General features: G+C 44.8%; 1 protein-coding gene across 1 annotated transcript; it reads right to left on the reverse strand.

Annotated features, from left to right (window-relative positions):
* Positions 1-1,797: 1,797 nt before the first annotated feature.
* Positions 1,798-7,700, reverse strand: LOC146862229 (cis-aconitate decarboxylase-like). The gene is made up of 6 exons (XM_085643239.1): positions 7,482-7,700; positions 5,733-5,787; positions 4,954-5,141; positions 4,327-4,419; positions 3,830-4,035; positions 1,798-3,361 (listed from the first exon to the last, which is right to left on the reverse strand). Exons 1-6 carry the CDS (start codon positions 7,500-7,502, stop codon positions 2,443-2,445), a joined length of 1,482 nt encoding a protein of 493 aa, XP_085499365.1. The 5' UTR covers positions 7,503-7,700; the 3' UTR covers positions 1,798-2,442.
* Positions 7,701-13,426: the final 5,726 nt, after the last annotated feature.

The raw sequence follows: 13,426 nt of genomic DNA on the forward strand, positions 1-13,426 counted from the left end.
TTACAGTCGATTCTAGGTTTCCTGAATTTTGGAAGAACATACATTCTAAACTACGCAGAGAGGGTTAAACTTCTCTACGAATTAATCAAACCTGATTTCAAAGCCACAACTTGGATTGAAGAACACACAGAAAATCTGCGTTCACTTCAAACAGACATGTTGGCAACTAAGCACTTGCAAACACGCGTAAACGTACGCAACTTAGTGATCCAAATCATTTCGGGTCAATGCGGATTCACCTACTTAACTTTTAACGAAGGTGAAAAAGTACCAATTGCATACAAATCACACTTGTATACACAAGCAGAAATGAAATTCACTTCTACAGAAAAGATTCTGACAGCAGTTCAAACCACTGTAGCAAAAGAAAGAGTCCTAGCACAGGGACAACGCATTATGGTCGTGACTTCTGTACCAGCCTTAGTGGCAGTTACTAAAGCTAGCATTCCAAATGCAAAAGCTTTACATCCAAGATGGATACAATGGGTTAATTCTCTTGCTGCAACTGATGTTGAATATGTTTTTGATCCTTTTTTAAAAACACAAGCATTCCTGCAATACAAACACGAATGTCCTCTGCCTACTGAAATTCTCCCTCTTGATCAGTATGAATTTATAATTTATACTGACAGATCTGCACAACCCGCTACGAAATTAAACAAGCTTACAGTGCAGCATGCGCGATCGTTAAAGGTCATATGCGCGATGGCAAATTCAGACCAATGGTCACAAAAAACGCAATCTCTAGGAGATTGTACAGCTCAGCGAGCTGAACTACAAGCATTCAAGATGGCACTTGAAAACTCGGATCGCAAATTCCCTACACTCGCAGTGTGTGATTCATTTTACTGTGTTCAATCTTACAATTAAAAATTACAGAATTGACTTCAAAATGGTTTCAAAGATGCAAAAGGTGGCACAATCAACCATAAAATGCTTTGGAAACAAGTAGTTCAGTTGCGAAACGGACTACAAAACGATCACGTGATAGGCTGAGTCATCAATGTGATGGCGTTCACGTTGAAGGGAATTCATTGGCTGATGAAGCCGCGAAAGGAGCTGTGCAAACAGCTTCCGCAGCTGCAATCACTCGTTCAAAAACGAGAATAGACAGTGAAATAATGCTGGCTGTCAATGCTTCAAGCAAATGCAGTGGTGCAGCGGTACCTAAAATATTTCCACTCATATATAATTGATGCCAACAGCGTTCCGTTTGCTCAAATCCCTGGAGTGGGGGATAGGGTAATACCAAACATGGAATGAAGAGCAGCTTTGATTTACGAAGCACATCTGGGAGAGGGTCTGACACATCAGGGGATCTCTAAAACAATTTTAGAACTAAAAGAGATGTACTGGGTTGGGAAAATATATGACTTTCTATGTATTTCCCAAATGTTTGATTAACAATATGTTCCACTTTCCAGTGCACATGCCACCAGTTTGTGAGCACTTGAAATTGAGAACTTCCAGAGTGGTGTAAACTGGATGACAGCAGCCAAAACATTGTAACATTTAAAATGTGTGCCATGATCGGATCAATCTTTGGTACTTGTTCAGATATGTATATTCTGGTTGTTATATTACTAGTGGTGCATGTCAGTGATGTTTCTAAAAACAGGGAAGATTGTGACACTCTAGCAGGAGGGCCAGCATGTTGAGCAACAGCCGAAAAAGAGAGTTTTATATGTCAGGTCTGTATGTGAGAGAATCCAGTCTCACTCTCACCAAGCCGTGGCCACCCTATAGGTTAGCATCTAAAATGTCAGCTGCTTTACATATCAAAAACTACAATAACTGTAGAATAAATTCAGAGACTTTATTCAAAATTAAATAAATAAACACAGAAAGCACAAAATATGTTTCACTGACAAAACATGAGAGATTGAAATACAAAGTCCTTGCAGTGAGCTATATTGTCCTGTGTTTTTAGGAAAGTACACAGGAGAGAGCAGGGCACAGGGAGAATCGAGTACTAGAGCAAAATTGAAGATCCAGCTCTTCCTGTCTTTGGCCACCGGGAGAGAATCACTTAGTTGGAAGAAGACATGGTATTTCAGTGAAATGCGATCACATTTTTTTAAACAATAAATAAACAAAAATTAAATAACAATAAATAAAAAAATGCATTTTACTGTCACAGCCCTTACAAAGTACTGATAAGGTTCTATGAATCGTAATCCTATTGCTTCTGGCCAGCCAGATGCTTCTGTATTTGTGTTAGGTTAAATGGGGACCTCATTGTACTGTGAGACATGACAGTACCTTTCATGATAGGAGAGGTCAGGATTGACTCTTATTGTTTTATACAATTAATTGATAATGTCCCTCTCCTTGAGTAAGTAGATTTTCAATCTTGTGTAAAACAAGTTATGCTAAAGATAATTGCATTTAAAGTTTTACTCCCACTTTGTGAGAGGTATGAATTTTGGTTGAACATGTTTGCTACAGGGAGGATGCCAGTTGTGAACAGTCTGCAAGGCTTTCTATCTCCTCCACAACCTCAATAATTGCTTGTGCCTGATCTTGGTGGAGCACATGGGTAGCATTGGAGAGGAACTTCTCATGGAGTGATTCTTGGCTGAGGGGCTTCCTCCAGTGTCCATAGAAGGTGTCACATCTGCCGGTCACGATCTCTCCGCTCTCCAGGAGCAGCACTACTTCTCCGTACATCTTGTCAAAATTAGCCACATTGTCTTCAGGGTGCTCCACCACCACCTTCTTCAATAAGTTGATGAGGTCTGGTCTCCTGAGGCTGTCCTCACTAAAGGAAGAGATGCCCACCTCGCCATCGAGGAGGGCTGTGCAGGCGTTGAACTGGAAGGAGTGTCGCGCCTCATGCTCAGACTCTGGGAACGGCCTGTTGATATACTTGGAGACTGGGACCCTCAGAAGAACAGTGCGGATGGAAGCAGGGTTAAAGGAGCCCGTTATATTGGTGACTCGGTTTCTGACTGAGATGGCAGCGTCTGCCACCCAGTGCATGCCCAAGTGAGCTGGGAACCTCTTAAAGGCGATGTCTTGCTTCTCCAAGAGAAAGCTGTAATCTTCATCTGGCATTGCCAGGGCCGAGGGCTGGTAGTCACCATAGAAAGCACTGAACCCCGAGCAGCCGGGCACATCATCCAAGATAAGTGGGTTGGCTTCCATCCCACGTGCAGCTAGAAGTGCTGCTTCCATCCCAAAGCGGGTCGCATTGCCAATATGAAGAGGCTTGGCAAGAGTTGCAGCATTGGCCATAGGTGCCCCTGCCAGAGAAGCAGCGATCGCCAAAGCATGGGCACATTGTTCTGCACTCAATGAAAGGAGTTTTGATGTAGCAGCAGCACTGCCCATGGTGCCAACAACTGAAGGGGGGTGGAACCTGAAGGAAATACAAAGTTCTGTGTCAGGCAATGATAATACCAAAATAGGTTTAGAAGAAGGGTAATGCTAACAAGACGTGTTAACTACGGAAATGTACTTAAAGCACGTCAGCCATTAATGCTATCATGCAGTACGATGAAACATAGAAGATATGCTAGTATCTAATCAAGCATTTGGCACAACTCTAGTTACAGTGAACAGAAAAATTAACTTTATCATGTTTACATTGTATTTGTGTGCTATCCACATATATGATTTTCTTTTCATTAAAGGTTCCTCCTGCAGAGATTCCTTCCCTTTGTGCCCATCAGGCACACATCATATCATTCCACCTCTCTCACACATAACACATGGAATATTCTATCCTCTTTGAGCAGCATAACATGCCCTGGGTATACCGCAGTCTCGTGTGGGCATTGTGAGTTGGTCATGGGATATTTCTGATCTTTGTAGGCATAGTACATACCTTTTAGGGATATTGCTCGCTTCGTTGGAGAAACGCATGAGTCTTCCTTGTACCTCGATGCCCACGTTGAATGCCAACAGGAAGTCTGAGCCACTGGGTCGGATGCCCACGGGCAACATCTGGGAGGCAGCCATTAGAGCCGGCAGTACAGCACCTGATGGGTGAGTGGCAGGGTGCCAAGTGTCATCGAAGTCCATGGAGTGACTCTGTTAGAAGAGGAGTAGAGGATTAGAAGGTCTTTTAAGAAGGGTGGGTCAGGAAGCGATTTTAAGTAGAGAGATTGTGTCATCGACCTATGGAAACAGTTTACAGAAGTGTAGGATCCATATTCTAAGATTTGGTTGAGGGACTGGGCCATTGCCCAATAGAGACTCTTTACATAAGTGGAAACAGACAAGATTGAACATTGGAGGAGACAGCATTTAAGTACAATTCTCATAAACTAATCGCTCGTAATATATGATGATAGATAAAATATTAGCTTTGAAAATCCTTACCGCTACTCCATTGACATATGCAGCCAGCGTAGGTGGGAGTCTCAATCCTTTCCTTCCGTACACAGAACTGATGGCAGACAAGGAGTACATGTCCTGTTAGAGACAGAATTAAATTAGGAATAGAAAGTGCACCTAGCCACTTAGTAGAGAAACAGCAGAGCTTGTGAGAATGTGAGTTATTGAACTTTAAACACAGGATAATTCACCTAATACATGGTGGTGTCTATTAGAAGAAACACAGGAGCAGGCAAGGGGTCTCTGCGAGAAGATGTAGTGTTTCTGAAGGAAGGTGCAATCTGCTGATGTACTTTCTGGTTTGGACCCTGTCTGCCTTTAATTCATAGGATCTCAAGAGGATTATGGTCTAGAGGGTTTTAATTGCTGGGCGGTCCAAGGTGTGCTTTTTGTGGCCCACGTCTTTGGATGGATCAAAGGGAGGAGGTGAGCAGTGCTGGTCTAGAGGGTTTAAGGGATGGACATTAGTCTTTTATAGTGTTTTCCTTGTTGTGGTGCCTGTAGCTTTTTACATGGCAGGATCACAGGCGTACAGTCACACTCTTGGCCGAAAAACGGGCTTTCATTGGTTTGCATGGCGCATTGCTTAGTGTGTCCAATGTCTCCTCTTACCTGGCAGTATCCCAGGGCGATGTTGAACACATGGGTTGTGCTTCCCACCAGTCCAACGCCGATGCTGTCCAGGATCATACGCTTGCTTCGGTGCCGCACAGTTCGGGACAGGTGATCTGTCTGGACTCCATGTATGAAGGAAGCAAAGCTGCTAGTGACCGCCTTCTCCAGGGGGCTCCCCTCCAGCACTGAATAAAGAGAAGAGACAGGATCAGAACTACAAGCATTCTGGGTTGGCATCAGACACAAATCCAGCTGATCCGGACCAGAACGAGATCTTGTTTATATGGGACAATCATTACCCAGGACTCTTGGAGTTCTAGACTGATAGCAAACTCAAACCAGTGCTAGCAGCTCCAAAACCAGAAACTGGGACCATGGCATAAGGGACCCAAGTCAGGGTGAGTGACACCAGAACCTGTAGCTGGGCCCATGGGATACAGAGCGATCCGGGCACGAGAAGAGTGGCATCAGAACAAGTAACGGCCTAGGGTATACAAAGCGGCATCATTACAGGGAGAGTGACACCAGAACCTGTAACTGGGCCCATGGGATACAGAGCGGTCCGGACACGAGGAGAGTGGCATCAGAACAAGTAACTGGGCCCAGGGTATACAGAGCGGCATCAGAGCAGGGAGAGTGACACCAGATCCAGTAAATGGTACCAAGATATAGAGAGCAGTCGCAGACTGGGGGAAGGGACACCAGAACCATTAATTGGGTACAAAAAATACAGAGTGACCTCAGACCAAGGGCAGTGAGCGCACACAGACACTTACCTTCCACTACTGCTGTGTGCACCTGTCTGGACGACCTGAGGATGGCGTGTGGTTTCTGGAAGAAGGGAGAAAGCAATATTAGCCAAATTGCTTTATTGCATAAGAACATGGAAGGGAGTGGACAGGGCTAAAAGAGAGGAACACAAGGCAACAGAGTCGAGAAGGGGAAGAGGGCTGAGAAGGGGAAATAACAGGAGATATTCTGAGGGTGGTCGCAGTTCGCAACCCCAGTCAGTCAAACTGCAGACAAAGATTGGCAAACAAGTAACTCCAGCCTGGCCCACGGGCAGTCTGAGCCTAGCAAATAAGCAATTCAAGGTTGGAGCACAAGCTGTCCCAGCATGGCACATTCCTGGCATATTAGCAGGTAGAGCATGGTATATAAACAGCCATAGACTGGCACATGAGCTGCAGGACTGGCACCACAGCCACTCCATCACAGGAGGAGACCAACAGCAGCAGCACCCAGGGAGGACTCTGATAAATGATGCCAGCACCTTGGCATATGAAGTCAGCACACTGACATATGATGAAAGTACCCTAACATTATAGGGACCATTCGATCATATTATGCCAGCACCTTAAGCTGGCATACATCTGATTGCAGCACTATGACAAATAATGCCAATCTTTTGGCCTGTGATGCCGGCTGACTGTCCTATGATGCCAGCGCCTTACCACATACAACAGGTGGTCGCTGTTCTGGTGCAAGCATTCTGATTGGATGTTGGCAGAGAAGCCGTGTGAAGCATGATATCAGCTGGCACGGAGTGAAACTCTTTATTTTGCTTCTGCCGTAGATGCGAGAAAGACAATGTCTCTTGGGCCACAGTGCACCCCTGAGGCACTATGTATCAAATGGCACATGCATGCCATCCGGGACCCCGTATCTATATGGGCACAGTTTTATGATCGGCTAAAATAAAATGTTGTTTGAACAATTCCCCTTCAGGGATGCCTCGAGAACCTCTGGCTATTGTCAAACCCTGTTTACGTGGTGTACGTTGTGCATTATTACACCCACTTTGGGAAACAAATACTTACAATAAAGTCCCAAACTCCTTTCAGTGCAATCTGCTGTTGCTAATACTGATTTATAACGAGCAGTTTGTGCTTCACAGGCTGTGCTTGATAACAGCGACAGCGCTACAAACAACAGGACTGCAGCACAACCCGTAGGCGCTTTAAATATTACTGTCGCATTTCTGAGAATTATCCAGCATGATAAAAACCCCTGTCAGTGAGCATCGTTTAACAAACCTTAACTACCCAGGATGCTTCTGCAATGATCACGGGAGACAGAGACGTCCATATCATGAACATCACAGAAACACACGACGAATGGTCTCAGACCTGGCTATATTAAAACACGTTGCAAGCTAAGAATAAAAGGTGCTCTCCTTTTATTCACAAATACATATATTTAAAAACGAAAAAAACGTATTAGGAAGTATGAGAATGTAAAAAGTACATAAAGAGCATGAGAATGCCATGATGAAAACAACGAATAAACATGTGAAACCAGTAATATATACACATTCATTTTCTAATAAGTAAATGCACGGTCTGTTGTATTTTAATAGATCTCCTGCTATTAAAAAAACAATACATGAATAGCGAGATCGGGAGAAAGGCTTTCAATCAACCTAAGTGGACTTTGGAAACAAATTATGCCCCCCAAACAGACGAACAATATACACATCCAGCCATTAAAGCTGCCAAAACCTGATGCCTGTAGCAGGGGCTCACCTGGAAGGCGCATTGAAGCATGTTCTGCACTGGTGTCTGCCTCTGTCCTGAGAGAAGTGTTCCCTTTTTCTGAAATCAGTTTCTGTCTTTCGAGATGGACCTCCTGTGCCCCGCAGTCTATCTCTGTCGACCGGAGAGGGGAGTATTTTGTCTCTGTCCTGGGACAGTCCTTCGCTCTGCCTCGCTCTCTCTGGTGCTGACAGGCAGGGGCAGGTGAGCTCCTGGTGTTGGCAGTGTCTCTCCTGACAGAGGTTATATACACTTAAGAGGCACGTGAGATCCCCCGCCGGGGAGCCCTGTGGAGAGTGACGTCAGTAAAAGGGGAGGGAGAGGTGTGACCAGCGCCAGGTGTCAACCTCTAGGAAAGGCCAGAGACATCTGGGAAATTCCCGTAGGAAATAACGTAGAAAACACAAAAGAGAGAGAGAGGGGCCCGTGGGAAATACGTGGAAGACACCCCAAGCTGACCCACAGTGTCCGTGTTACGGTTACCCTCACCTGGATTCCCTAAAATGGAGGATGAAGTAGTGAATTTAGATTATACTAGTAATCGTGATAGTTACAGTGCGTGTGCACGCGCGCGCAGTTCACTCAAGGGTTTTGTAAATCACCCGTGAGGGTCTCGAGGCATATCTGTATGTTTCACTGCATGCCTATCAGATGCCTATACATCATGATCTGCGCATGTATGTATTTATGAAATACCCACTTGCATTTACAATAAAATATTTATTTACATTCACACATTTGAATCAGACATAGTAAATAGTTCGTGCTACACCCTGTCTAATAATTTTATTTGCATTTGTCATTTCTCTACGTGAGTCCGTATGTGTTTGTACGCATTTCTTTAGCTCTCTCTAAATGACTCTGTGAATACAATTCTAAGCATCTCTCTAAGAATATACCGTCGATTTTAGTTTCGAAAAGAACAGTTACATTCACACATTCGAACCCACTTTAAATAATTCCCGCAAACCCCACTCTCATAAGTTAAGGGAAACATAAATCATATTTATAAGGTAAGGCATACCTAAAAAGTTAATATTTCCTCTGTGTTTTCAATGATTGGAACGTATTCTTAATAACAACAGACTTTTAACTGTAATAATTTCTCTTTGGAAACCTATGATGTCATATCTCAGACGCGGAAAGGTAGCAGACGGGGGGATGAAAATCCTGCTTTAATTCCCTTTAATAACTTTAAAACCCCGAAGAGCAAGTTCCATCTCTTTTGTTGGGGAGGGGGCAGGAGGCGGACGTTTTCTCCAAATAGTGCCCCCCGCCCCCCTCCCCCCGCCCTGCAGGGAGCTCCACTCTGTTTCCGAAGTTAGGAAATCCCGGAAGTTACAGACAATAAACACCTATTTTGGGTGTCCTTCTGTAGGGACGGTTCAAACCAGCTCCCCTTGCTCGCCTATAGAGCTGGTCCCACAGGACTGCGAATAACCTGGAACCACAAGCGACAGCACCTCGGTCTAAAGAGAGACAGTCTGGGATGTTCATTGACGGAAGACACTTCAGAGCATGGGCTGCTGTACCTCAACACAACCCCACACACACACCAACAAGCAGTACAACTGGTCAGCAGATGCATGAACACTTCACATTACGGAGCACTGAGAATATAGTTATTTAGGTTTTTGAGCAGCTATAAATAGCGCACTAGTTCTGCGTTCAGAGCGCTATGAGATAAAAGGTAAAAATAATGGGGTGGGGGTGGGGATAGTTAGGCCGTGTAGTAGACAATAATTCTTGGGCAAGAGGGTGGTTGGACTCTTCTGGTTAGCAGATCTCAGATGTCTACTTCAGTAGGGTGGCCAATTGGCATGGGTGCAAATTCAGGACGGTGAGTGTAAAAATTTAGGACAAAGGATCAAAAATTCCGGACAGAACGTCAAAGCTCAGGACAAAAATTCCGGTCAGAAGGTCAAAGTTCAGGACAAAACTTTGGGACAAAAGGTCCGTTTTACAGACACATCAGTGCCACTGTGAGATGTAAAGCGGCAGGCAATGGCTGTAGCTAATTGGGACCTGCAGTGCTGGGCTACAGTGCAGTCCCCCGAGTGGCCAGCTTTATGTTTCAGATCCCTTCAGGTGTTCCATGTCTGTTCAGCTGGTGATGAGTGGATAGGGGCTGGTACAGTACTGAGACCCATAGCGGACAGGTCTTGTGTGAGGGTAAAAGCAGGAAGAAGGGAAAAGGAGTTATTAACCAGCCTGCATTCGCTATAAATGGCTGCACACTGCTTAATGTTATAGTATTATTGTGGGTTAGAACGGTTACATAGGAGTTGACATTACTATATAATGCTCTGGCTAGCCATATATCAGCCCTCCTTATTTGTATATGGGAAACAGTATACTGATTGAGCCATTTCATTTCTGTGAGCTGCAAAGTGCAGATTCTCATTAAATCCAGCATTTGCAAAGCGCGAACAGCTACCCAATGGCATCCTGGCGCTGGGGGCCGTCGGGAAGATTAAGCAAGCTATTGCCCAGAGTCACATGTTGCTGGGCTGACCTGCCGCCGGTGCTGGGGATCGAACCATGAGCCCCAGATTCCAGTGTCAGTCGCCCTGGCCGCAGCTCCTCACCTCTTCCCCTTCATTGATGCACAGAAGTGTGCTACAGGCTAGAAACTGTATTCGGTGTTGAGGCAGTATTGTAGGTCAGAAGGAGGCACTGCCTTTTACACACAGAACATTTTCTATTGAATGGAATCAAAATGCCAACATGCAGTTTTACTGTTAAAATATATAGCGCACAAATACTAATGTATGGAAATGTGGTTTCGGCAAATATGTATCATTGAACATCACCAAGTAAAGTGTCTTGATTGCTTTGATCCTATTAAAACTCTGTTTCCAGCACACTTCTGAATTACAAACAAGTGGTTGCAAAGTTCCTGGTGCAATTAGAAAAGAGGCCGTGAGACCAGCTCTGAACCCTCCCGTAGTAGTCCAATAGACTGGCATATCCTCAGGGCCGGATTGGCCGTAGCGGGCACCGGGCAATCCCCGGTGCGCCGCACGGGTGGGGGCCGGTTTTGGGCCCCTGGGGGCCGTTTTTTGTTACAGGGCCGTTTTTGCAGCATAGCTGCAAAATCGGCCCTGTAGCAAAATCGGCGGAAAACCGGCCCTGGAAAAGAGCTCGGTGGCACACCAACCCCCCTTTTGGGGGGGGAGGGGGCCGGCCGAGCGCGTTGCCAGGGCCGGTTGTGGTTCCCAGTCCGGCCCTGCATATCCTTGTTACATCCTCGAGGAGGTTGGGGCGGGAGTTAGCTTGACCTGTATGGAGTGCTGTCAAACTAGCATTTTTATGTGCTACGGCAGTAGAAAAAGCACCACACTATAGTAGCATGCATTCATCTTTAGTGTCATAGCCCTGAACATCCTAGCGCTTCTCCATAGCAGGTTTTACGAACTGACTAGTCGTGAGCCCTTTATTCCTTCATTAAGTCAAATGCTGCACACGTTTTAGACTTTTAGGATGATCTGTCTTGTTAAAGTATTTTATTTACTGATTCTACTATGTATAATGATGGTTTTATAAGATTTAAAAAAAATATTTTTATAGGGCTGCATTTATGAATTCTGTACTTTTCTGGTCTGATGACCGAATAAAGTTTTATTGATTTTATTATTCAATTGTATTATTTTCTAAAGCATAGTGAATGATGACCTTACTATGCACCAGGATACGACAATCTTTGATGGGTCTCTTTAATGATTCCCTCACTGTCACCAACAGTGCCTCTCTCTCAGATGTAATTAATTTGTTTTATAGCGCCTGTCATACCAGTGTACGTTCCAGAGCACTTTACATCACACATACACATACAGAGAAAATGAATCGCACGTGTGTAAATCAGTCTATAGAAAATGTTACATAAGGCAACGGGGACTACAAGGTGTAGAATGCACGTCCCCCATACTGGTAGGCATTTTGTGAGAGTGCTTGGGCTGAAGAAGGACAAACTCAGGATCCAGAACATAACACAGTAGTTAGCGTTGACTTCAATTATAAGAATTTATTTCTACCCAAACAAACCCTTTTTAGCAACATCAGGATAATGAAAAACTGGGAAGAAAACATAACTTTGTAATCTGTACCATACTGCTTGCATGCAGCTTTTTGATGGCAGTTCATAGCTCACTGTTCTAGATTACGTATGTAACTTATGAACTGCACAGTAACAAAAAAATCTCAGTGACAAAAGCAGTAACCCACTGAGCTTTGCACATAAAATACTGTTCTTTGATGTGCATGGTACACATTATTTGCAGCAGGCATATTAACCCTCTGTGCTACCTTATATGATTCAAAACTGCCATTAAACAAAACTCCCATCTCTCCCCAGTGGGTACATTAGTCATCGGAGTAATCTTGACACTTGTATGTTGTTGCCTGAAAACTGATGGATATACAAGAAACTTTCAGTGCCAGCCCCGAGTAACAGCCCCCCACTTCCAGCCTCCCAGGGAAACGCCCGATGCCGGGTACGGCCAGTCCGGCATTACTATCACCCTCCAATGGGGCCCCTCATCTTCACATAGACCCTCTCTCACATATATTTAATTTCTTTCATAGTGCTACTCATCCAAAGTATGTACGGCAAGGTGTTGGACTGCATTACATCATACACATATTATATAGAGACACTGACTCATAAATGTCAAAGTCAATGTATAGGAAATGTTACTTAAGACAATGAGGGATACAAGGTGTAAGAGTCAGATGTCATCCATACTGGTAGGCAGTAGTGGAGCGTGGGTGGGGCCATAGGGACATTTGCTCCGGTCACAATATTCTCAGGGGTGCAAAATTTGAAAAGAAAAATAAATTGTGGTGGAAGGGACTCGAGTCACATCGGTATCTGTTGTCTGCAAGTGCAGGTTATGTTGTCTTGCCTGCCTTTCCCCGCAAAAGGGCTGCATGTAGCCGTGCCCTCATGTATCTCTCTTTGCCTTGGGGTAGGTGGAGGGCTGCTCGTGCTGCTTCCCAGTGGCATGGGAGTAGTACTGTCCAGCGGCACAACAGCAGAACTTCTCTTGTGATACCACAGTGTCATACAAGAAATTAGTTTCTGCCGTTTGGCAGGCAGAAGGAGCATTTCCAGCCCGACGTTATATGTCAGTTTGGGATGGCAGGTTGAGTCACCCGGGGGTGTGGCATGTATTCATTCTTTCATCCATCATTCAGTCTTTCACCATTCATTCTGTCCTTCCATCTGTGTGCCCATCCATATCCAAACCTATTCAACCATTTCCAAACCTATCCATCATCTATCCTTCCATCCATCATTTCACTCATCCATCCCTCCATCCACCCTTTCACTCATCCATCCATCATCCTACCATCCTTTCACCCCATCCATCCTTTCACTCATCCATCCACACTTCCACCCATCCATTCACTCATCCATCCTAGCATTTACCCTTTTACCCATCCAGCCATCCTTTCACTTACTCATCCATCCATTCACACAGTCACTCATCTGTCCATTTGTCCATCAAATCACCATTTCACTCATCCATCCATCCTTTCTTCCAGATCTTCATCCTCACTTTAACTCATCTATGCATTATTTCAATCATGAATCCTTACATCTTTCTTTTCACTCATCCATACACCCATTCACCCATCCATCCTGTCAATCATCCATCCATACTTTCACTCATCCATCCATCCTCCCTTTCTCTCTCCATCCCCCCTTCACTTAGCCACCTCTTCACCCATCCATCCACCCACCCATCCATCCACTCATGAATCCATCCATTGACCCTATCACTCATCCATCCTATCACTCATCCTTCCTTTCACTCATCCACCATTTCTCTCATCCACCCATCCTTTTATCATCCATCCATCCTTTTGCCCATCTACTTTTCTTTTCACAAACTCATCCATCCTTACATCCACCCTTTCACTCATTGGTCCAT

Source organism: Triturus cristatus, chromosome 2_2 (assembly GCF_964204655.1).
Source record: "Triturus cristatus chromosome 2_2, aTriCri1.1, whole genome shotgun sequence".
Lineage (NCBI taxonomy): Eukaryota > Metazoa > Chordata > Amphibia > Caudata > Salamandridae > Triturus > Triturus cristatus.

Bases quoted from the DNA above. Each gene is read 5' to 3' on its own strand.
- LOC146862229 (XM_085643239.1), bottom strand. From the start codon at position 7,502: ATGCTTCAATGCGCCTTCCAG. The intron at 5,142-5,732 runs GTAAGTGTCTGT...CTCTTTATTCAG, and splicing joins GCACACAGCAGTAGTGGAAG to TGCTGGAGGGGAGCCCCCTG. The intron at 3,362-3,829 runs GTATGTACTATG...TATTTCCTTCAG, and splicing joins GCGAGCAATATCCCTAAAAG to GTTCCACCCCCCTTCAGTTG.